We start from the raw sequence: 25,624 nt of genomic DNA, 5'->3' as shown, positions 1-25,624 counted from the left end.
TTATAGAAAACAGAAACAAAGCTCAAACATCTTCATATGCAGATGTATTTAAATCTTTCCCATCACTAGGTACTAGACAGAATAAATATAATAATGATTTGATTTCTTTTCTTAAAAATGATGATAAATCTCTTGGTCTCTTAGTAGAGTCCATAGTAAAATTGATTACATTAAATAAAACTCAAAATACTTCAATTTGCACAAAAAATTTATTAGACATTCTTACTGAAAATTTCAGTAACAAAAACATTAGCTCTCAAAATTCACCTTAAATAATTTAAATATAGCTCAGTGGAACGCTCAAAGTCTGCTGAGCAATCGACATTTACTCACACATTTTCTTTACAGTAATAACATACATATTGCACTTTTATGTGAAACTTGGCTTCGGCCACATCATAAATTAAAAATAAAGGGTTATAAAATAGAACGCAATGACTCAGGTAATTATCACAACGGTGTTGCTATTATCATACATGAAAACCTTCATTATAATAGAATTAATATGTTTTCTGACGATTCAATACAAACTTTAGTCATTCAGATCATTATAAACAATGAAAAAATATCATTAGCTACTATTTATTGCCCCACCAATTGTTCAGTACCTTTCACAAAATCTAAACTTGTTAACTTTGTAAATAATACTCCTAAGCCTTTTATAATTGCTGGTGATTTTAATGCACATCACACCATTTGGGGTTGTGATTCAATTAAACCCAGAGGTAGAGATATTTTAGAAACTTTAGATGAATGTAACCTAGTTTTATTAAACGATGGTCATGTCACTACTGTAGGTAGTCATATTTGGAAGCCAAATGGCTTGGATTTAACCATAGTTAGTCCTTCTTTATCCCTTTCATGTAACTGGTATGTTTACGAAGATCCGTTAGGCAGTTATCATTTGCCAACAATAACACAATTAAATTTACAATATTCCAATTTTTCTTGTAAAGGAGCAAATAATTGTGTATCAGTTCCAGTAAATCGGCGTAACTTGCGACTTGTAAACTGGGACAATTACAGTAAAATTGTTAATTCCAAATTACAAGGCTTTTCTGTCAATGAGAGCGATCCGTGTTCAACATATGACACTTTTTGTAATATTATTTTAAATTCTATTGATATTGTTCTAAATAAGAGTTCATCGGCACATCAAAAACAATACAATTGTAATTCTTCTAGCAATTCTAAACTATCAAAATATAAGCATCCTCCAGTACCATGTTGGAATGACACTTGCGCAACAGCTGTTCGTAAAAGTAAACAAGCATATATAGATTTTAAATATGATCCTACCACAGATAATTATATTAAGTTTAAAAGATTGCAAGCGGAAAAAAAACTTACTATTAAAACTGTGCGTTTACAAAGTTGGCATGAATACTGTTCTAATTTAAACAGAACCACTTCTATATCTAAGGATTGGACAAAAGTTCGAAAATTTAATAAGAAATATATAAATAAACCTCGCACTTACAACTCAGGTAACGATGATATGTGGTTAAATGAATTTTTACACAAATATACTCCAGATTACGTTGCGAGCCCTTTTACAACAGTTCCTAACAATTCTGATAAAGCTAAAGATATTTTCTTTGATAAACCTTTCAAATTAGCAGAGCTTCAATCAGCATTAAAATCAAGAAGGGACACAGCAGTTGGGTTGGATAATATTTCATACAAAATGTTGAAAGCATTAAATGGTAACAATTTAAATACCTTCTTAATTATTATAAATTTATTATGGTATAACTCTATAATTCCAAAAGAATGGAAAACAGATTATCTTATTCCTGTGTTAAAGCCTAATAAAAATTTATATGTTGCTGATTCTTATCGGCCCATTACATTAACATCGTGTATAGGAAAAGTTTTTGAACAATTGCTTAAACAAAGACTAGAGTTTTATTTCGAGTCTCAAAATCTATTGCCGTCGAATCAATTTGGATTCAGACGAGGATTTTCAGCTCGGGAAAGCTTAGGGCATTTTTATATCGATATTAAGAAAGCTTTAGAAAATAATCAACATTTGGTAGCAATTTTTCTGGATATAGTGGGTGCATTCAATAATGTAAATCCGAAGATTTTGGCAGATATCTTAATTTCTGTCGGAGTTTCAAATAAACTAGCAATATGGTTATATAATTTTATGAATGGTCGAAAATTATACGTTAAAGTTAGTAATGTTTCATGTATAGGTCCTCGCTTATCTCATGTAGGAGTATCACAAGGTGGTATACTCAGTCCTTTATTATATATTATTTATGTTCATAGAATTAATGATGCTTTAGGGCCTTATGTCCATAATCTCCAATTTGCTGACGACTTAGCTGTATATTGTTATGGTGACAATATTGTGGATACATTATCCAAAATCAATATTGCTCTTAGTAATCTTTCAGTATATTTTTCTTATGTAAATTTGGAAATCAGTCCTTCTAAAAGCAAAATGGTAGTGTTTAGTAATAACAATTTAAATATAGACTCATCTAGTCAGGTGAAATATATGAGCGCTATTATTCCAGTAGAGTCAGAAGCAAAATTTTTAGGTGTAATATTTCAAAATAATTTAAGTTTTAAAAAATATGTCGATTGTGTATCAGATAGAGCCATGATGTCCACTAATATTCTCAGATCTTTGGTCGGCACTACTTGGGGATCAGACCCTAAAATTCTGTTAATTCTTTACAAGTCGCTGGTTCGAACGCATTTTGAATATGCGTTCTTCTGTTTTTGTAACAAAGAAAAATATGTTGATAAATTAGAAAAACTCCAAAATATAAATTTAAGATTAATTTTGGGAGCCATGAGCACATCACCAATAAATTCGTTGCAAGTTGAATGTAATATGCCCCCATTGCCGTTACGTTTTGAATTGCTAAAACTTATGTTTTTACTGAAACTTTATTCTGTTCATGATAACCAATTATTACATAAATTAAAAAATCCATCCTCTCCTAATAATTTCCTCTCTAATAATATAACTGAAATTATTAAAAGTCTACATAACTCCAACATATTTATTAATCAGAAATTAGTTCACAATAGCAATTCATATGATTGTAATTTTTTTAAAACCCCCATTTTTATAAATAAGAATTTACATAATAAATATGATGTCTATGATTACATATCTCAATGGAACAATTATAGGCATATGTATACGGATGGTGCTAAAAATAAAGACTGCACGGCTATTGCTGTTTATGATGCCAAGGAAAAAATATCATTCGGTACAAAAATATCGAATAAATCGAGCATATTTACTGCTGAAGCTTACGCTATTATCTCAGCGCTAGACTATATTGGTGAAACGAACAATAATGATAAATGGGTCATATTAACGGACAGCATGAGTGTCTTGTTGGCCCTTGCGAATGTTTCTTCTAGTAAAACATCTTTCGTTATACAAAATATTCAAAGGAAAATATATGATTTTAAAAAACGGCTTAATATGGATATTAATCTTATCTGGACTCCAGCTCACGTTGATGTCACTGGCAACGAAAAAGCTGATGAACTGGCTAGGTTCATCACAAACTGTCAAATTCAAGGAAAAGAAAAATACATGTTAATCCCAGCTTCAGATTTTATCTTTGAAAAAAGAAAAACAATTAAAACTAAATGGAAACAACAGTGGGAAGAATCCATAAAAGTTAAAGGGAAATGGTTCAGAGAAATACAGCAAGAATTTAAAACGCCATGGTTCGTTCAAGGAAAATATGTGGAAAGAAAATTTTATTCAATTTTATGTCGTCTTAGAATTGGACATGGAAGATATAAAAAGCATTTGCATAGGATGAAAATGGTTTCGTCTCCTATATGTGATTATTGTTCTGCCGACGAAGATCAATCATTAGATCACTTGTTTTTTGAATGTCAACATTTCGCAATCCAGCGATTAATATTTATTGATAAATTGATCAATATATATGATAAAATGGAGATCCCGCGCTCCATCCAGAATTTATTAAAGAACACAGAAACATACAAACCCATTTTCGAGTACGTAATATCAACATTTCAAGATATATAACTACTGAAGACAAGTATTAGAAAAAAAAAAAAAAAAATACGAAAATATTACTGAAGACAATGGCTGTATGGGCTGAGTCCTTTTGCCTTTCCCTAAAAAGGGAAAAACAGAACCAAAAAAAAAAAAAAATATGACGCTCTTACTAATTGACAGTGACATTCAGCAATATTCACTGATCTGACACTACGTTTATGTAACAAACTGAACATAAAATTATTATTATCCCATGACAGAAATGTGTTATGCAGGGATTTAACATTGAAATCAATTTTATCAGAAAAAAAAACACCTTAAAAAGCTACAATTTAGTTTCTGTATGTAATTTGTGACCGGCTATAGAATATATTTTAATTGACAACCCAACTATACAACAATTTAAATTCATTCAATACAAAAAATGAACTATATATTATCATTATAAAAATATTGATAAATCTCAACGAAGTACATAATAATTTAACATATAAAAATATATACAAGTTTGTGTTTAGAAAGTTAATAAAATAAAAAAATTCAACATTAAAGTTTGAAAATGGGTGATAATTTTCAAAATAAAACGATGGCTCCAGTCATGATGGATTATGATTTCAAAATCAAAACACAAAACGAACGCTCAAAAGTGGAAGATTTGTTTGATTTCGAAGGTTGTAAGGTGGGACGTGGCACATATGGTCATGTGTATAAGGCTAGACGAAAAGATGGATCCGATACGAAAGACTATGCCTTGAAGCAAATCGAAGGGACCGGTCTTTCTATGTCGGCGTGCAGAGAAATCGCAGTAAGGATACGTCACAATAGTTTATAACTACTATACTAGTCACCCCCAAATGTAGTAGAGATATGAGAGCTCATATCTTAATTTTTATTTAATGAGATTGTCTTTCAATATTACACCATCTTGGAATTAGTCTTTGAGTACTGTTTGTATATAATAATTACTATAAACTGCAGTTTCTTCATATTAGCATAGAGCTATAATGTTTAAGTGGCTTGAAATGAAAGAGAGTCCTGATTCAACTGTTTTTCTTTATATTATGTGATGATATCTCCACCAACAATTTCTTTTGACAAGTTTAATCATATGTTTTAAAGTTTCTGTAGAATTTAGAAGGAGAATTTTTAATTGGAAGTTATTGTTGTCACTGTATTAATTTTCATCATTCCTAGGCCTTGTCAAACTGTTTTGGGCTACCATTTCATCTTATTCAATCAGCCAATTGACTCTGGAAACTCATTCCAACCATACTGTTTCACACCTTCTTTATTCTTGAATTGTTAAACTATTTAATGCCAGTTTGCATAATCAAAGATTTTGTTGTTGCTATTGTGCATGTAGACCCAAGACTACTAGAGTAGCCTATGTAATTGTATTGTTATCTAATAGCATTTTTATATTTACAGCTTTTACGAGAACTAAAACACCCGAATGTCATAAATTTAATTAGAGTTTTCTTGTCACATACTGACCGTAAGGTGTGGCTATTATTTGACTATGCGGAACATGATTTGTGGCACATTATCAAGTTTCACCGTGCTGCTAAAGCTAACAAAAAGTCTGTTATGGTCCCAAAGGGTATGGTGAAGAGCTTGCTGTATCAAATTCTGGATGGTATACATTATCTGCACTCAAATTGGGTTCTACATAGAGATTTGGTTAGTAATATGAATTTGATGCTTTTAGTTTTTTTTATAATATGACTATTTCATACAAACTATTATTTCACATATTTATTCATTAAATTGTTCACTAATTTAAATCTTATAACTTATAATTCTCATACTAATCTTATTTTATGTCACAATGGCAATGTTTCATAGCCTTTGGATGCCTGAATCACCAGGGTTGTTAACTGCTGACACTTTTTTATTAAAATAATAATAAATTATATTAATTACTATTCTTCTTCCCTTTATTAGTTTAAGTAAATTGTTTTGTGTGTTCACCCAGATCAACTGGGTCACAGAGTATCATTTGCAGGATGTTAGTTGTATACTTTAATTTTTTGTTAATTAATTTATATGCTTAAAATGATAATTTTCTCCTCAACAGAAACCAGCCAATATCTTAGTAATGGGTGAAGGCCCTGAGAGAGGTAGAGTGAAGATAGCTGATATGGGTTTTGCGAGGTTGTTCAATGCACCGCTAAAACCTCTAGCCGATTTAGATCCAGTTGTGGTTACATTCTGGTATAGAGCACCAGAATTATTGCTTGGTGCAAGACATTACACAAAAGCTATTGGTGTGTTTGTTTTTTAATCAAGACTCTTATTTTATTCAGAATTTTATTTTATTTATTTGTTTCTCTATTTGTAGATATAAATTTGAGTTATGAGGTAGTATGCAAGAGGCAGTTGTGATAAGACTGAAGCAATTAAATAAAAGTTTATAAAAGCTTTAACTTTACAGAATTTAAAAAAATATTTTAAATTATTTAAAATGATTCTGCAATTTATTACTTTATATTTTTTTAACATCTGTGGGTAATCAAATTGTACTAGTATGATGATCAAACTGAATCTGATCAAAATGACCATAGAAACTTTAAATAAACAATCTAACGTCACCATGTTTGATATAATTTGCTTTAATTGCTAAAATCAGAATACTAGCTATTAAGTAGCTGCCATATATACTGTTGTGATTTAGATTTTAGTGCAAACAAAAGACATGTTTTTCATCTTCCTAATAATTATATATTTTTATGTTTCTTTTTAATATTGGATATGTTGTTTTCCAGATATATGGGCAATAGGCTGCATATTTGCTGAATTACTCACATCTGAACCTATATTCCATTGCCGTCAAGAGGATATCAAAACGAGCAATCCTTATCACCACGATCAGCTTGATAGAATATTCAATGTAATGGGTTTCCCACAAGAGAAAGACTGGGAAGATATCAGGAAAATGCCAGAACATCCTACATTGATTAAAGATTTCAAAAGATCTAAGTAAGGAAAATTATATTTTTAATTTAATATTTCTGCCCATAGAATAGACTTTAAGTCACAAGGGTGACTTAATTGAGGACTCAAGTGTGGTTGACAAAGTATAAAGTGATCTTGGTAGTGCTGTTCATGTATTTAGGCGACATTTACCATTTACCGTTAGATGTTTGACATTCCAATTAAGTAGAGAAAAGCTCAAAGTCAACCAAATCATGAGAATATTGGTGGCTATCACTTGGTGTCCAATATATGATGAGGTTTGCTCACCTTAGCGAAATGCATGCTAGTCAGCCAATTAGTGGTGACAAGGTACATAAATATTCAATAAATAGACAGTCACACTTTCAATTTTATAATGTTTAAAATAGATATCATATAACTTTTTTTTGTTTCAGTTACCAAAATTGTTCACTTAGTAAGTATATGGATAGACATAAAATAAAACCTGACAGTAAAGCTTTCAGTCTTCTCCAACGTCTACTTCTGATGGATCCCAATAGGCGAATTACATCTGAACAGGCTATGCAAGATCCTTACTTCACAGAGGATCCATTGCCTACACAGGTAAAATTCTTTAGAATGAGAGTATAAGAGTTTTTTTATATTATCTTATGATTGTCAAGGATAGATGGATACTAATGAAGGTGTCAGTAAAATATAGAACTATGGTTGGTATGTTATTGATCTTTGATGGAGAATGCACTCTGCATCCCACAAGTGCATCTTTCAGTAATTCAATAGAACTAAATTATGCAATGACTTTTATTTGTGTTATTATTCGTCAAAAATGGAATGGTTTGTATGACCTCAATACTTACTCTTAATATAAAATAATTTTAAGGATGTGTTCGCTGGATGTCCAATTCCATATCCAAAGAGAGAATTTTTGACTGATGATGACCAAGATGACAAGAGTGATTCTAAAGCGAGGCAAAATCAACAACAACAGCAACAGCCTAATGTAAGTGAATATTAAAATAATGTGAATATTACAATATAGATAGTTTGGTGTCCCTAAAACCATGAATTTGAAATCTATATGATATTTAATTCGTGGAGACATTACACCAGATATTAAATATACCTGTACACTGGTTTGAGGTTTTGCTCTTGGAACTTAGTGTGGCACAGTCCAAAACCTGTCTAAACTATTTTGAGCGGAACATCAAAATTTGGTAGTGTTTGGTATTACACTTGTGAACATTTTCAAAATTGGGAGTGCTGCTCGTAAAATATCATTATTATATTCATTGGTTCTTTATTCAGCATATGTTGTTTATATTATATGTAATTATATTATTCATGTATGTATTATATGTAGAAGTTATATGTTTAAGTATAGTAATATAATACCCCACGCAGACGAGTTTTTATAAGTTTACTTAGGTTGAGATTATTTTCAATTGTCATTCTCTTATACCAATGTTTAATAAATTATATATTCATTTTTACAGACACAACAGAACCAAGTACAAGCGAATAGCCACGATCATGCCGCAACCAACGCTAAGAGAATGCGAATGCAAGGTATCTATAATAATATATAAGAATTGTTACTGTCATATTATTTGCTGTAATGTTACGTTATTATTTTATTCCCATCAGCGATTAATTTCCGGCAGTTATTGAGTCTACATCCATATTGCGAAACACTTTCATTACCTCTGAACGAGGCATAATCAGGCAATTAAAAAAAGCTCAGATATATCTTGAAACTAAGTATTAACTGCTCGACGTTCAGACTACGACTATAAAAAAAATATCACCTATTCTCCTCGTAAGAGGCGGAATTCTCCAGCTCCGATTGTCACATTGTAAAGGCAGTTTAGCATATACTTTCCAGTTTTCTTTCTTTTTCATCTATGTATTTGATCTTTGATCTTACAGCGGTCTTACGTCTTGGGAATGATAATATATTTCTTTGATTATAGACCACAAAAAAAAATTGACTCGATTACATGATGATGATTACGTGGAACTTATAAAATGCATCATCAAAATCTGTTCACATAGATTTTTTTTTGAGGTAACATACTTAAAAATATATCCAGAGTCAAATTGAGAAACTCCTCTTTAAAGTTGATAATCGTAGGCCCATTAAATGATTTATTGGTATGTCGCTTATATGCTTGAATAACGTCATCATATGACGTCGTGGTCCTCTCATGCGTTGCCATTTTAGAGAATTACAATGCATGCCTCCTTTGAAATGAAACACATGTTAGAATACGTGTTGCTAAACGGCGCAAATAGGTGGCCCTGGCTCACCTATACACAAATTTCTGCTTGAGTGATATCTATTAGCGATATATATGTGATACATTAGAAATTTTAATTATATTCTTTTTCAGGACCAAACCAAGGCAACAATGCCACGGGTGGTGGGCAGCAGGAGTTCCACCAACAACAACAAATGATGTTTGGAGGTCAACAACAAGGAGCCAACTCGCAGCAGCAAGGGAATTTCCAACAGAGATTCTAGAACAGCTATGCACAACTCTATTTCTATGGTCCACAGTCATATTATACGTATTAAATGATGCCAAATGCAATGAGTTAAAATGTTGATTCTGAATGTATAGAAAATTATCATCATATCGAATATAATTTATTCAATATTAAGGACAATTTTACCTCATCTATACAAGTAAAAAATATATTGCCTTCTCGAATATTCTCTTATATCTTCTCCCCAGTTTTATTGCAGACTATTTGGAACTGGGAACAAACTCATCAACTTACACTCAAACACAGGACAAAAGAGCATCCAATGCATCCGAGCATATGATGTTAACTATGTATTTAAATACAATTTTGTTATGGATGAATATGACACAGTGCATATCCGGCTCTGTTAACAGTATAAGCTGACCGGGTGCCTGTGGAAGATGTTATGATGTATACGACGCCAATCGTGGAGAATTCACTAATAAATAACCACGATTGTTTCTAGGTGTTACCGCGTGTAAGTCGACCTGACAGTAATGTATTATAAATTGTTATCCATGGCGCCACTACGCGCCATTAGTACCAATCTCTTCCCACTTAACAACTAATTAATGTTCTATTCTTGGACTCGTGAAGACATTTCGAGATTTTCTTCAACAATTCTGCACCGGTATATTGTGCTTTCCTTGTTTAGTTTCTAGATCAGGAAAGGACAATATCATCACCATCTTGCCACAAAAAAGCATGGTAATACTTAGTAACATGTGGTGTATTGCTAGTGATTATCTTCATAATATCAAATAGGTTTTATACGCGGCGTCGTTACCGCATCGCCTGTTTAATATCTTTTCTCTCATTTCTCCTGTTGTAGTATGTGGGTCTATTTTAACAATTGAAATAGAAACATTCCACAGTTTACAAGCATTTCTTTTCTAAATATTTGTTATATGAAAATATCTTCCCTGATCTTTTTTGTCAATAGATGTCAAAATTTTTCTTTAACAAAAAGTTGTCTTTCTCTATTATTTTTTTTAAAATATGTTATTTTATCTATTACCTATAATTATAATACACTTAGTCTCCAAAAATGGCATTAGGAGGTACTACAGGCATTACTTGAGCTGATGTTCATAGACCGCCACGCTGGTGTAGTAGTTTAGCACATCGCCTTACTTACGACGGGCGCAGGTTCGATTCCTTGCATTATACAATAATTTATATTCATGAGTATGATTGTTTGTATCTGGGTATTTTCTAATTATAATATGTATGTAATTAAATGTATTTATGTCAGTTGCCTAGTATGGGTACTACTACTACAACACAAGCTCTGCTTAGCTCGGGACTAGATGGCGCTGTGTGAATTGTCCTGAGATATTATTATATTTATATTATAGGCGATGGTTGACACTTTTCATCAGAGCGGATCATCTGGAAGTTTGTTATTCATATAAGTTTAAAAAATATGACTTAATTATGGTTGCTATACTTTTAGTACAACATTTCAATAATAATTAGACGAAGTTTTTGCGAGCACGGTTGTATATGGCCGATCAAGATCCTGTTGTTTACAAATAAATATTAGCTGTGATTGCGAGCCTTGTTTCTAACAAATCGTAAACAATTTAAACATAAAGAGTTCGCTCACTACTAATTGGGCAATTAGCCTTATTAGCCTAATTTTTATGCATATAATACATGATAATTAATTACATGTTTTGTGAAGATCTCATGTCACGTCGGAATTATATGTATTGATGTATAAAACTAGACGATTAATGTCTACGATATGTACTAGTAGTCAAACTTTGACTTGATGTAATTACTAAACTATATTCTATGACTGAATAAAATCAATGTATAGTAATATGAGTAATTTAGTTAATAATTATGTAAATATTAGTATATAAGTATTAATTTTATGTATTTTATTATAATATCAATTCGAATTCTCATTTTAGTAAAATAAAACAATATTTTTGTACAACTATTGTTTTAAAATTAACAATGACTCGGTTGGAAATTAAATCTCTGCAATATTACAACAACGTTTTTATTCTTAATTTTAAAATAGCTTACGAAATTTATCTATAAATAATGAATATGGTTAATAAAAAATCTAGGCCGTCAATAATTGCACGATATTAAATTGCTACTTTAATAAAATTATAATAAACTTCATCAATCATTATATCTTCATTCAAACTTTAAAAATGCATCAATAGGTTAATAAATTGATATAATATTTATCTGAAATATTTGATAAGGTAGATCCTCCTAAGAATTAATTATTAGAATGACAAATGTCTTAACCTTGAGAACTGAATCTTAACAACAATGGTTTATTAAATTTAAACTTGACTGAACGAAAGTTAGCTGCTTTTGAAATATAAAAGTAACGAAATTATACATCTACTTCATAATAACAACAAAATCACCATCACTAAAAATTGTTACATTATATTATACATTAACTTTTGAAAAACAACATCAGCCGCTCGGCAGAATTCTTTGAACTTTCTACCGGACTAGTAGGTCTATTGAGACGTTCTAAATAATGTCGGGCCACGATATAGGATGCCTCGATGGCCACATTCCATGAGCTCATTGTCAAAATATTTAAAGTCTACTATCCTTCGTAACTTCCACTATTGCCCTGTCCGCATTATTCACGATGCTGTACTGACTCTTGAGCAACTCGTCTCTTCTGAGTTTGGTGTTACTATTGACTTGCATGATGCGTGTACGCAATCTGCTGCAACGGCCATCTATTAGTTTCTCATATGCTGGAATTAGTAAAAAAACTTTATTACAATTAAATTGTACACCATTGTAAAATACTAATATGTATTATAAATTCAAAAATGTGTCTATCTATATTGCTCGCAACTAAACGGCGATTGATGTGATTTGGCTTGAGGATAGTTTCTACCATGAGGACGTATATAAGCTATTTTTATTCCAAATAAAAGCAAACGAAGTCTCGGGTAATAGCGTGATATATATAGGTACAATAATTTTTTAATTCAATTTTTTTGTACCATAGCAATCGGGAAAAAATGTAAAAATACGTAAGAATAGTATATTAAGTAGGAATTTTATACATAATACGGAGTTGCCTGCCCTCTCTAAGACGTAATATTTACTGATTTGTAATTGATTACAGGTACATGAATTAAGTAACGAAAGAATATTGTGTTTTTAAGCGTTTGAATCCGGTTCAATGGTTTTATTCAATTAGATTCACCGGTAGTTTCACGCGCTATTTCCAGTACACAATATTATTGCTATCTACTTGGATTGTTATTCATGAATACTTTCGGCGTACAGAGCCGGTTATTTCGATTTTTTTGACATGTAAGTACCAACTTAATTTATACGTTTTCAGTTTTGTTTGATATCTATCTCTAACCAATTATGTACAGTAAATGATGGTTGAAAAAACCGTAAGAATATAGTTATTCACTATTTTTATGTTAAACTGACTGACATACATAATTAAACATTTTTATTCCACCGAACTTATATTCGGACAAAAAGCTTAAATTATGTCATATTATCTATAAGTATCATATCAAAAAGTAATAAATAGCTACTTACGATTGTCCCTATAAGAATTATGGCACGCCAAATGGCAGATGGACGGGAATCCCTTTAATGTATTTGGATCTATTATAAGCGCAGCTAATGGATTAGCGCAAAGTGGGTCTCTTCTGCCTTTACATGAATTTATACAACCCTCATAGGTGTTCTTTTTTGGTTTCTTGGTTCTTCTAGTTGTTGGTCTCTTCGTTGTGGTAGCGACCAATTTCACATTTGTAATAGAGCCTTTAGGTGCAACCACTCGGATCATAAAATTCGAAGGAATTCTATTCGTAGCCGGTGTAATACGGCTGGGCACAGGTGTTGAAGAAATGATGGTGGATCTTAAACTAGTTAACGGATTTCTCGTCACACATGGGTTTGTGATTATTGAAATGGGTGATGTTTGTGTTGAAGAATTAATAGTAACGGTAGAGGGAGCGAGAGTTGAAGAAATTATTGACGTAATTGGTGGAAGGGTAGAAACAGTGGTTTGGGTATTTGTACTAAGCACTGGTACATTTTGAGGTTGCGATTGGGGTAAGGTCTGAATATTCTGTGGTGCTTGTTGGTAAATGACAAAGTAATTTGGCACTGCGCTTGATGGAGTAATTGTAGTTGTTGAAGAAATTGACGGTGTTGTTGGCTCGATGCGAACAGTTTGGGGTGGTAAACTGTTAGTATTATCATTTATTGGGAAAGTAGACTGCTGGTCTAAGATGTTTTCAATAAGAACACTAGTCGTTTGTGGTCGGGTGACTATTTGTGGTTCTAATGATGATAACGTTGATAACGTTGGGATTGAAGAGAAGAATGAAGAAGTTGATAATGTTGGAAGCGTAGAAAAGGTAGAAGGCGTTTGTATGGTAGACAATGTCGGTGGCTGTATGGTGGATAGAGTCGGTGGCTGTATGGTGGAGAGAGTCGATGACTGTTTGGTGGAGAGAGTCGGTGGCTGTATGGTGGATAATGTTGGTGGTTGAAATGTGGACAAAGTTGGTGGTAGAACAGTGGAAAAAGTCGCCGGTGGCGGTGGTGTTGATGAGAAAGTTATAATAGGCTCTAACGTTGATAAAGATGTGCTTGGTACAGTTGATACTTCAGTGCTATAAGTCTGTCTTCTTGTTGGTGCACTTGACACTGTGGTTCGTGTGCTTGACATTAAATCTCGTACAATATTTACTCCATTTGCTGGGGCTATCGGAAGAACGACTATAGGTTTCGTTACTGAAAAAGTAGACGAATATATCGGTGAGTTGTCAGTTGTGAACAACTCTGAAATTGGTTTTGGTGAGTAGCCGTCGTTAATAGCGTTAGCTGAATACCATGTTCCTTGTATCTCTGGGATTTCTGCTCGACATAGTTGTAACACTGAAATCAACAAAGAAATATCTTTAGTTTGATTTTTTGCGACAGTTATTCTTGTTACACACTTATAAGTATAAAATAAAAATGGTTAAATTACTTGTATCTTTGATAACATTTTATTCTTGTTTTTTAGTTTACCTAAATATTTAAAAAATCAGAAATAAAATGAACCATTTTTCCAATGCTTTCTATACGAGACTGGAGCTGGAAGGTGATCACAGAAACTGTGTGATAATCTAGTTTCGGCTCATTTGTCTCCTTTCATTAATTAGTTGACTTATATATCTACTGTATATCAAGATATAATATAGAACTTGATTTATAGTTGTCACTTTATGCTATATGAAATACCTACATGGGTATGTTTACCTTTAGTTTTTACAAGTGTTACAGAGCTGTAACTATTAATTATGCTATGAATAATCACATGGAATAACTTCAATATGATACTTAGGTGTAATATTAGGTACCTCTAATCATTTTGAATCACTTTGTTTCTTGCAAAGGTACAGAACTGGTTTTCAAGGGCCGCTTTTTGCAATGTTCTCAGGTCAAACACCTTTCTCTCTCTCTGAGATCGAAATATCTATTAACCGTTTCAAATATTTTTTATGCTCTGTGAATTATATATTGTTTTACGGTAGATACTAAAATGTTTATATATTTTTTCTATCGCCTTATTATATTTTATATTAGATAATAATTATAATATTTTTAATTATACATATGTTGATATATTTATATATGCTCTCTTATTTATTACAATTATATAGTTCATATGAATTTAAGTATAATATGTAGAAGAGTATTGTAGCGAACTCCTTGATAGGTTTTGTATATTATTTTTGATTTTATAATTATATTTTTTTACATATTTACTTAGATTTATTAGTCACATTTTCTTTTATCTCCGTAATTTTCCTCATAAAACCCCTATACCCTTCGCTCATCAGGTACATCAGATACCTCCGATTCAAGTATTATTATTTTTTTAGACATCTATGAGAATATGCAATTTTATGTAGCTTCTTTTATATTAAATGAGAATAATTAATAAAGACAATAAATATAATGACATGTATACTAATGAAAATCGTATATTTGATGGCTCATGAATTTTTGGATTTAAAAATCTTGACACGATTCTCACGAATTTTTGGGGCTAAACTAAAAATCATTTAAAATACATAAATCGAACTTTCATTATAGAAATTTATGTTAGCATGTCTAATCAACTGATAGACTATTTAAAATCGATTGTTTTGATTTTGCACCTAAATAATGCGTCTGGATATTGCATAGACATTCAGCCTTTATATTTCTAATCGTTTCCTTTTCAATGAAACCTAAAATGTTATTACGAAGCCAATCGGTGTTATTACAAACACGAGTAGTGATTGATTTATACAACTGAATAGTTAAGTGATTGCCGAACGCATGTTAACTTATTTCTACATATATTGCGTGTATTGCATGTAAATAAATTATAAGACATCACTAGGTAGTTTGTCAAATTGTATTAAAATTATACTTATTTATCAAATGTACACGCATTTGGAAAAAATCAGTAAGTATACTTTACGATGAAGTGATTAATAATGAACATTCCTAAGTATTTTAGACATGAATAGATTTGTAACCTCTGGCCCTTTAAAAGTGTAATATATGTATATTAAAGTCACAAGTATATTCATAAATTATATATTTAACCTATCATGCACATAAAAATTTTAATTATAGTATTTATACCTTTTCTTTACCTGGCTATGTATGGCGCGATATTTTTAAAATTTATACGTTTAGATCTGTTATTATTCACTTCACAACTTTTTTTATAAACATATCTAGTATGAGTACCTAGGTATAAAAGTATATACAAATGTCGAAATTAATTAAATTAAACCCTATATATATGGTAACACCGTTTATAAATGAAAACCGCTTATTAGTTATTGAGATTATCGAGAACACACAGACAGACGCAGCGGGAGAATATGTCTTGTAAAATGTATTCTGCTCTTTGTAGTCTGACATCTATTCTGTTTACTTGTCTATGTAATTATGTTGCTCTTTAATTACTCAATGACAGAATGTTAAAACAAATGAATATGTTTTCTTTGGAAATAAACACAATATATACTTAATAAAAAAAGAGGTTTATATACGCATCACTATGTCAATAGAAAAGTAAAGCCTTTTTCGAAATGATTATCAATCTTCAAAATTATTTTAATTAAAGACAAATACGTATATACAAATACAAGGTTTTATTTTCATATTAAATTAATATTTTTAGACGTTTCAATCATTATACGTTGACATTAACAAATTGTTTATGGATGAAAAATTTACTATAACCTGTATATACAAATATCCATACCTATTAAGTAACTCATATTATGAAATAGATTTAAAAAAAAATTATCTTTATAAATAATCTAAGTCATAATTACTAAAATAACTAATTCTTGACATAACAGTCATAAATTTGTTAAACTCACCAGTTTTTTTAATTGTTTCACTGACAATATTTACAATGCTGTAACTTAACTAGTCAATTCTCATAGCATAACAGTTATAAATCAGTTAAACTCACCAGTTATAACAACGAGCGCTGGTAGGGTTGCGTGTGCCATGACTGTGGTACAGTGGCGAAGTGTTCACACGACTGGCCGATCCAGGCCCAAGTGGGGGCCAGTTCACAAGCGCACGGTGCAGTTTTTTATTCCCTGTACTTACCAAACTTGTTAAGATGTTCGTATACTATTAAGCGGTTTGAATCAACCGTATCAATTTTGCCATAGATCATGATTTTAGTCCCCGAGACAGCCAGATTTCGTCTATCATTTTTCACACTCACATACCTTCGTGCTCTAGACTGTAAATTTGTATAATGTGTCAGCTATGGTTTCGAGGCTGTATTGACAAGATATACACTAAGAAAACAGTCCTTCCGATTTTTTTATACTAAGTACATGGCCAACAAGAATACGTTCCATCTGATAGTAAACGCTTACCGTAGTCCTATATTATGGATAGCCGATATTGACTCCCGAAACGCCAGGGTTTGTGACGTGTGCGTTGCCAACCATTAAGAAGCCCTATTATGCCCGTCTTGAAAACCCTGTGCTGTAGTCTATCGAGAAAACTCGGCAGGTAGTTCATTTCCCGATCTAAGTGTACGCGGGAGAAAGCTCCTGAAACCGCACTGTCCGAGACCACAAAGGTTTCGGAGTGTGTGGATGAATTCCCTGTCGATAGGAATGGTGGCGGTGCAATGATAAAAGGTTGGCGGTTCAAACTGTTCTCTTAAGCACTTCATCAATTTTTTCTTAGGTAGGAAATAAGTCATCTGTTTCTGGCTCGCGGACCATTTGAACGTGGAATATAGTAAATCAATCATATGACACATGTGTAGAACAATGGTTTTATGTAATATATGAAAATAGTATTCCCCGCTGCGCTAGTTGCATACGCTGATGGGGCACTAGTGGAGGATGACAGGATGATCAGGAAGTCTGGTCACTTAGCCTGTCTTGGTGATGTCGCCAGATCTTTAATCCTGGGCACCTGCTTGGAGCTAGCAGGTGCCCAGGATTAAAGATTTGAGATTGGTAAAAATGGGGCCGTTGTCCTTTTGGCTAATAATTCTCTCATCAAATTACTCTAAAAATGTCTTTGTTTAAAATGCAGAAAACATTTTAATACAATAATTATATGTACAGTATCTCAGTTGTCATAATAATTATGTTAAATCTCGATACCAGTACAGTAGTTAGGTAACTTCATTTCAGTTGCCATCATATCTAACAACCTCTTCTATAATACAGATGAATATGACTTTTAAGAATTTGAACATGAAATCGGTTATATTATAGAGACTAGTTAGGTATGAAACGGGACTAGGTAAAAACAAATATTAATAACACATAAAATTTATAGTTTTTAGAGGTAGGTATTGGACATTTAGAAACTTCAGGTTTGTTACGTTAAAGTGCGGTAGTTATGTACGTCCCACGATCTATTGCCAAGTATTGTTTTGAGATTCCACAGTCAAGGATCATCTGTTTATACTTTTAATATACATACACATTAGGTATATTACTATAAATATTCATTAGTGCATGTTAATTAATCAATTCTACTAAGTGGATTCGATGTTATAATTGTGATTTATAAAGAATTTGTGTGAATATTTTAAGGGAATCAAAACTAAAGGTTAATTAACTACCTATAACAAATTAATCTTTTTGTTTACCACTAACACAAATAACTATATATGTATACTGTCTATAGCAATTCCTCAAGTAATGGACTGATTATGATTCTTATTTTTCTTAAAGAGCTGACGCGATTGTGATCCCATATCGCTATAATTTAGGTTATGATTACTAATTATATATCGTAGTAAAAAAAAAGGTTTTTTATTAGGAAGTTACTTCAAATTTCATAATTATTGTAACTGTGAATTATAGCAAAAAATTATTTATGTAACTTAATGAGTTATTTGTTGGGCAGTGAGTGTATACTTACTAACTCATTATCTACCTATGCCATTGTATTAATTGTATTGGTTGACTGGAAGAAATCTCTTTTAGGGATAAGTCCATCTATGCTAGTTTAATCCTTAAATAAATTTATTACCTACTATATGTTTGAGTGCACTAAAGAAAAAAAATATATTTACAGATAACTCTTTACACATGGAGCGGAGTAAACAACTAAATGACGCAATTTCATCAAAAAATTCTGAAAGAGATATGGATCAGAAGCCGAGGGAATATAAAATTGTGTATCATAACTTTTTAACATTTGGTTATTGGCATCTGGCTGGAATATATGGATTATACCTTTGCTTTACATCAGCGAAATGGGCTACTATTGTATTTTGTAAGTACCTATTCCTTAGATATGTACGCTAATTATTAATAATTGATAAAGATCTGACTTAATTTTTGCGAATGTTAACCTATAAATCGTTTACTTGGATACTGGGTACTTCTTTCTTATTTCAAATTACATCTTTAGTTATAACGGCATTTCGTCATATTTTATAATACATTGTTTTTGTATCTTGAGAATGAGACATATTCTGGATGATAATGGAATGGTATACCGCCTGCGCTAGCGATTTACCCTGGCGGGGTACGAGTGCAGATGATAAGATGAGCGTGAGGTTAGGTCAGTTTGCCCATCGTGATAAATTTTCCCAGCAATCGCTTTCCCCCAGAATGAGACGATGATAACAAGCCGTTACATTTCTAAATCATGTGCCATCCTACAATTATACACCACGTATAGGAGCTAAATAGTTGGAGGTGGGTAGTTCGTTTAAGGATGAACTCTTAATTCTCCAACATTACAGACCAATCTTACTAGAGACAAAAAATGAAATCTATAAGAAAGTATCCATCGTCGATAATGACTAAAATCATATATTTTTTAAAGTATGACAAATAGCAATACGTAATACAGTAGGTATAAATTGGAATGGAAAACCTAGGTTATTATATACTATCGATTGTTTTTATTCACAGCTATATTCCTGTACACTGCAGCTGAAATAGGCGTCACAGCTGGAGCGCACAGACTATGGGCACACAAGACGTATAAAGCTAAATTGCCATTGCAAATACTTCTCATGATTTTAAACTCCATAGCATTTCAAAATTCAGTACTCCATTGGGCGAGAGATCATCGATTACATCATAAATACACTGATACAGATATCGACCCTCATAATGCTAAAAGAGGTTTCTTCTACTCTCACGTCGGATGGTTGCTGGTTAAAAAGTTGCCAGAAGTTAAGAATTATGGTCAGCAGATAGATATATCAGATTTGAATAACAATCCAGTTTTGAAGTTTCAGAAAAGGTATTTATTTATTTATTTTAATCTTGTTGCCTTGAATATCTTAAGAGTACTGGAATAAGTGTAGTGAAATAAATAATAATATGTTGATGCTCTAAGAGATACTAACGAAAAGGTACCTACATAAATATTGTTCTAAATTTCGGTTGGTTGGACGTACCTATGGCAGTAAAATTACGATACGTAGACCACCTTAGTCCTCATAAGGACACAGTATGATAGCTAACACGAGCATTACGTGTCAACGTGATGTCCCTGGTGCTTTTCAAGTATATACGCGATGGTTGACATTTTTTTTTAATAATTAAAAAAGGAATTGTATCCAGAGCCGTAAGCTCTGGATACAATTCCTTTTTAGCCCAACAGAAATTACATAAACTTAAAAAAAATTACAATTTCTTCACTGTGTTGGAAATAAATTTATATAGAGTCTTGAATAGTGCACGCCTTGATAAGATTTCTTCTAGAGAATTCGGTACTTCATTACTATGCTCTTGAATCTCGTGAATGAGTAATAATCTGTCTAGTCCGTATTTTCTATATTTGAATATAATATGATTCAAATCTTGGTAGACATTTTCCGTCATGTAGGTCGCCAGCTTCAAAAATATTTCCTATTTTAGTAATTTTTTTCTTATGAAGCGTCACATATTCCCTCCATTCTCAATTATTTTTATCAGTTTAATAGATATAAATATTAATTTCTTTAGTAACACTTAGTAACATTTTATTTTGTGCCTTACTCGTTTTACTTATTACTCGTGTGAATACTTACTCGTGTTATGTTAAAAAAATATCTATCTAGTTGAAATAAGTATAATGAAATGAAATGGAATTTATACAACGAACATTTAGACAATACACAATAATAAAAGGCTTAAAATATAACAAATAAAGTGCATATAATTAAAGATAAAACAAAAACATTACTATGAGTTAACAAGTAAATTTTCTTATTATCTTTCAGATACGCAATACCATTTATTGGTTTGGTATGTTTCATTATACCAACTATAATACCAATTTACTTTTGGGGCGAAAGTTTAAACAACGCTTGGCATATCTCCATGTTACGATACATCAGTAACCTGAATGCAACTTTTCTCGTAAACAGTGCAGCACACATGTGGGGATTTAAACCTTACGATAAGGGTATACTTTCAGCGCAAAACTTGTCCGTCTCCGTAGCAACGTTTGGTGAAGGTTTTCATAATTATCACCATGTCTTTCCATGGGATTATCGAGCGGCAGAATTTGGAAATAATAAGTTGAATTTGACGACCAAATTTATTGATTTTTTCGCTTGGCTCGGATGGGCATATGATCTGAAAACTGTATCCAAAGATATGATTACGAGAAGAGCCAGAAGAACAGGTGATGGAACAAATCTTTGGGGTTGGGAGGATAAGGATATAATAGAAGAAGAGAAAAGTGCAACGCTCATATTTCAGGAAAAGAAGTAGTAGTCGAGTTGCATGATTTATATAAATTGTATAAATATAAAAAAAAATCTTGTTGTGATATCGTACAGTTATACTTATTTATTAATAAAAAAATATACGAAAATGAAATATTTTAAAATATTAGACCACTTATAATATAGCGTATCATATATTATATAAATAAAAAAACAAATCCAGAGCTAATATTAAACAGGCAAATATGTAATCAAATAAAAGACATTAAAAGCCTTAAAAGGCCGTTCTAACCTTTGATAATGTAGCCTACAATAAAGCTTTCAATAAAAGTATTTTATGACTTTTCCTTAGCACCATTAAATTTTTTCTTACGCATACTTGTATCTCCAAATCCCATCTCTAACATATTGGATGATCTAAATACACTTATTTTAGAAACATGGTAACAAACTTTTAATAATACTTATCTCGTTTAAGTATTATACTTTACTATGTCAAATATTTTGACGTAATATTGAAATAGTGACGTTTAACATTAGACTGGGACTTAATATACTATGATTTATACTATTTACAGTGGAAGCATTGTGTAATCCACGTAGATTAAGTTGAATAAAATTTGCAAAAGTGTTTGTTTACAATACATTTTATTTAATTTTATTATTTTCCTTATTCGTAGTGTCAATCTTTGGTACGAATACAACACTCGGAAAGGTAAGGGATTCTTATATATAATTGTATTATTAACTGGATAGGGTACTCACGCGTATGTAGCAGGTAAGTAGATTATTTACTGAGTCTGGTCGAAATAGGCGCCAGCTCATTCCCCGAAACTTAGATGACACAATCTCTAGTTTTTTCTCTAAAACTAGAGATTGTATGTTCATTAATCATAAGTGATATATTTATTAAATTAAATTAAAATATATTATTTGGATGTTTACTGGGGAATTGGCAACGATGACCTATAAATTGACCTGACTTCATGGTTATCATGGTACTACACCTCCTCCTACACTGCTGTCCCGTCAGCGTATTCCAGTAGCGTTTTCCGGGACATCATAATATTATCATTAAAATATGTCATATCCTTTAAAAATATACACTGTTTTTTTTTTTGTAATAATATATTGTTTCAGACATCGCATATAAAATTAAAAGTTCTTACATCTAAAGGGAATGAAGTAAAATTAGGAGAACTTAAGCACCACGTAAGATTTTTCTAATGAAAATAATATTTATGTAACTTCTGACATAGCTACAAAGATGATACGTTTAAAATTTGTTTATTTTTATACAGGTATTAATTTTTAAATTATATAATAAATGGCGTTTATTATATAGAGCTTTTTGTTCTGGAAGCATAATTACAAAAGACAGAGTACTCACGTCAGCACATTGCTTTTACACGAACAGAAAACAGTAAGTTCATAACTTTTTTGTGGTAAAAGTAAGTAGTGATTAATACTAGTGGTCGAAATTCAAATGAGAATGCATTTCCCACGGTTTCAGGATATTTTTCCTGTTTTACCAGACGAAAAGAGCTTTGAATACTAGTAAGTATATTGTTATTATGAACATGCTATGCTTTAATGAAAGATTGTTTAAATGGTATGCTGCCTTTTTTATAATAAAAATGCTTATTCATGTTATATTTTATTATTTTCAGATATAAACATGATTTAAAATCACTAAAAGTAGTAGCTGGTATTTTGCATACTAATCATCAACATCCTGTGCATGACGATACACAACAATGGAGGAGAATAGATCGTGTGTTCTCTCAGAAATTTTACAGATTTCCAGCGTTTAGTCTTGCCGTTCTGGTTAGTTGTATAACTCTCCCAATTTTATGTTATGTAATTGAAATGGCAAACAAATTGACGAGCCACGTGATAGTAAGCAGTAACCATTGTTTATATACATCAATATCACTATGAATAACACTATGGACGTCAAGTTATCATGTGATACATACATGTTTTGCCATTCAAGAAGACTAAGATGTTATACTTATCCTGTGATTGCACGGATTAATCACACCCTACACGTGGTTGTCCATTTACCGGTTTTTTTATACATATTTCATACAACTATGTAGTTGTAAACCGCTGTGTTAACCGCGTTTACTACAATGTATTTATTAACCATAATACGTATTATAAAATTTAGTTATTTAAAATAGTTCTTGTTAATTTTTTTTATCAAGTACAGTCAACTACTTCTGTTAGCTTAAAAATATTAAATTCAACATTTTAAGAGTATATTGCACTGTACTATTGTTATGTCGAATATCTTACTCTTAACTAGACTGTGTCCAAACCTTGTCAGATATATGCAAATTCTGTAAAAACTTGTGATTATAGGAAATAAATAGATCTTGGATCTTTAATCAGTTTGTTGATATGATACCATATGCGTCCAGAGATAATGATTTTGATGGTGTTTGCACTGCTACATACGTCAAGCCTACAAAGGTATTTTTTAATTATTTTTCAAAATTTATTACCTTTATTTTATTTATAAATACTCAGATTGAAATTATGTTAACTCCAATGGTAGAATTTGTGTCTTGTAAGGTCAGTCGTCATCTTGGTGTGTTCGAAATATTGCGAACGTGAGGATTTAGTAAAGGCAGGTTCATTACTAAATTTGCTGCGTTCGAAAATTTGGAACAAAATTTAAATTTTGAGTATAAATTTTATTTTTTTGACCGATTGGATAGAACCTTCTAAAATTATTTTTGTGTAATATTGTCTTTCAACAGAGTTGGTCGACCAACAAGTATGTATTTATCGAAGATTATCAGATAATCCCCCGTAAAAAGTGCCAACGAATTCTTCTAAGATCCTGCAGACTGTATTACTGTACTGCTTATGATAACAACAAACTATCTTATGCGTCTTCTGTTAGTAAATGTTTTATTATGTAGATATATTAGTTATCGCACCCTACATTGTCTTGGTGAAAAGTGTGTTCTTTATGTATATATTTGCGTGTATTTGTAGTTGTTATATGTTGGCGTCTATAAGTTAAGGACTAATATTCTAGAGTTCTAGACAGTCATTGGCAATTTTAATTCTTGACGTCATGTTGTAAGCAGGATATTACATTTCGGAGAGTAAATTTAAATTCAACGTGGAATTAATTCAGGCAAGCTCCACCTTCTTTGTCTCCATTATCAAACATTTTTTTTATGTCAGCCAGTTTCAAATTCATGCACCACCTTTGGGGTCTAAGTCTGAATAGTAAAAGCCTTATATTCTCAAAATTTATTTATATTAACATTTATTTATAATTTCCAGCGTTGTTTTAATGTTCGATGTAAGTACCTATTAATTAAATTTTAGGAGTCAGAAGGCGGTGGCCTCATCTGTCATGGAACTGGGGACCCTGAAGAAAAAGATGAAAAGCAAGGGATCCTTGTGGGCGTGACGTCACTTATACATATTCGTTTACCTTCATTACATTCCCGAGTCGGCCTATTCCATAAATGGATTACGGATCATGGTGCCGCTACGTATTGTAGTAAAACCGTTTTGTTTATATCTTTCATAATAAGATTATTTTTATGGTGAGTAGCTAAATAAATTTGTTTGAATCTAAAAATATCTTTAAATAAATAATGAATATATTTTTACCAACGTTTAAATTATGTACGTACTATTTTTATATATTTCGTATGTAGTTACATAATAATAATGATTATCCTTTCAACTGTTAGCTGTCAAAATGACATTAATGCCCAATCTGTGAGACCAATTACAAGATTTCTCACTATGACATTCTCACATGAACATGGGGCTATAGGATCCGAGTCCAATAATTGGCTCCTTTGCAGATGATGTTAATAAAAATTTCTATTATTATTATATGATCAAATGTAGCTAATATTTTTAATTAATAGAATTCATTTAAAGATAATACAATTACCTATTGTAAAGACAAT

At 31.5% G+C, this 25,624-nt stretch overlaps 4 protein-coding genes across 6 annotated transcripts; 3 read left to right on the top strand and 1 right to left on the bottom strand.

Moving 5' to 3' along the window:
* Window positions 1–4,266: 4,266 nt before the first annotated feature.
* LOC131845016 (cyclin-dependent kinase 8) lies at window positions 4,267–10,060 on the top strand. Its single transcript, XM_059194032.1, has 8 exons — window positions 4,267–4,817; window positions 5,441–5,692; window positions 6,090–6,279; window positions 6,778–6,991; window positions 7,384–7,552; window positions 7,830–7,949; window positions 8,443–8,515; window positions 9,340–10,060. The coding sequence occupies exons 1-8, from the start codon at window positions 4,572–4,574 to the stop codon at window positions 9,468–9,470; spliced, it is 1,395 nt and encodes a 464-aa protein (XP_059050015.1). The 5' UTR covers window positions 4,267–4,571; the 3' UTR covers window positions 9,471–10,060.
* Window positions 10,061–11,878: 1,818 nt separating this feature from the next.
* On the bottom strand, window positions 11,879–17,087 carry LOC131845015 (mucin-2-like). 2 transcript variants are annotated; one of them, XM_059194029.1, is made up of 3 exons: window positions 16,983–17,087; window positions 13,037–14,389; window positions 11,879–12,222 (listed from the first exon to the last, which is right to left on the bottom strand). In XM_059194029.1, the coding sequence occupies exons 1-3, from the start codon at window positions 17,020–17,022 to the stop codon at window positions 12,056–12,058; spliced, it is 1,560 nt and encodes a 519-aa protein (XP_059050012.1). In that variant the 5' UTR covers window positions 17,023–17,087; the 3' UTR covers window positions 11,879–12,055. The 2 variants fall into 2 exon arrangements, with proteins under 2 accessions (XP_059050012.1, XP_059050013.1); XM_059194030.1 differs by lacking the exon at window positions 16,983–17,087 and adding an exon at window positions 14,857–14,958.
* LOC131845017 (acyl-CoA Delta(11) desaturase-like) lies at window positions 12,240–21,955 on the top strand. Of its 2 annotated transcripts, none has more exons than XM_059194033.1 (4): window positions 12,240–12,793; window positions 19,076–19,276; window positions 19,924–20,260; window positions 21,225–21,955. In XM_059194033.1, the coding sequence occupies exons 2-4, from the start codon at window positions 19,090–19,092 to the stop codon at window positions 21,718–21,720; spliced, it is 1,020 nt and encodes a 339-aa protein (XP_059050016.1). In that variant the 5' UTR covers window positions 12,240–12,793; window positions 19,076–19,089; the 3' UTR covers window positions 21,721–21,955. The 2 variants fall into 2 exon arrangements, with proteins under 2 accessions (XP_059050016.1, XP_059050017.1); XM_059194034.1 differs by lacking the exon at window positions 12,240–12,793 and adding an exon at window positions 17,029–17,098.
* A 338-nt stretch (window positions 21,956–22,293) lies between these two features.
* LOC131845002 (coagulation factor IX-like) lies at window positions 22,294–25,486 on the top strand (the record flags this gene model as incomplete). Its single annotated transcript, XM_059194013.1, has 7 exons — window positions 22,294–22,389; window positions 22,815–22,886; window positions 22,976–23,097; window positions 23,345–23,501; window positions 24,042–24,152; window positions 24,443–24,583; window positions 25,026–25,486. Coding segments are annotated over 7 exons (927 nt in total), but the record flags the coding sequence as incomplete, so codon positions are not given.
* Between the last annotated feature and the right edge of the window lie 138 nt (window positions 25,487–25,624).

The sequence above is a fragment of the Achroia grisella genome, unplaced genomic scaffold, assembly GCF_030625045.1.
Source record: "Achroia grisella isolate CSIRO2021 unplaced genomic scaffold, CSIRO_AGI_Agris_v1 utg445, whole genome shotgun sequence".
Lineage (NCBI taxonomy): Eukaryota > Metazoa > Arthropoda > Insecta > Lepidoptera > Pyralidae > Achroia > Achroia grisella.
Note: the sequence above shows the minus strand (reverse complement) of the source record. Positions and strands in the feature narration are given on the sequence as shown.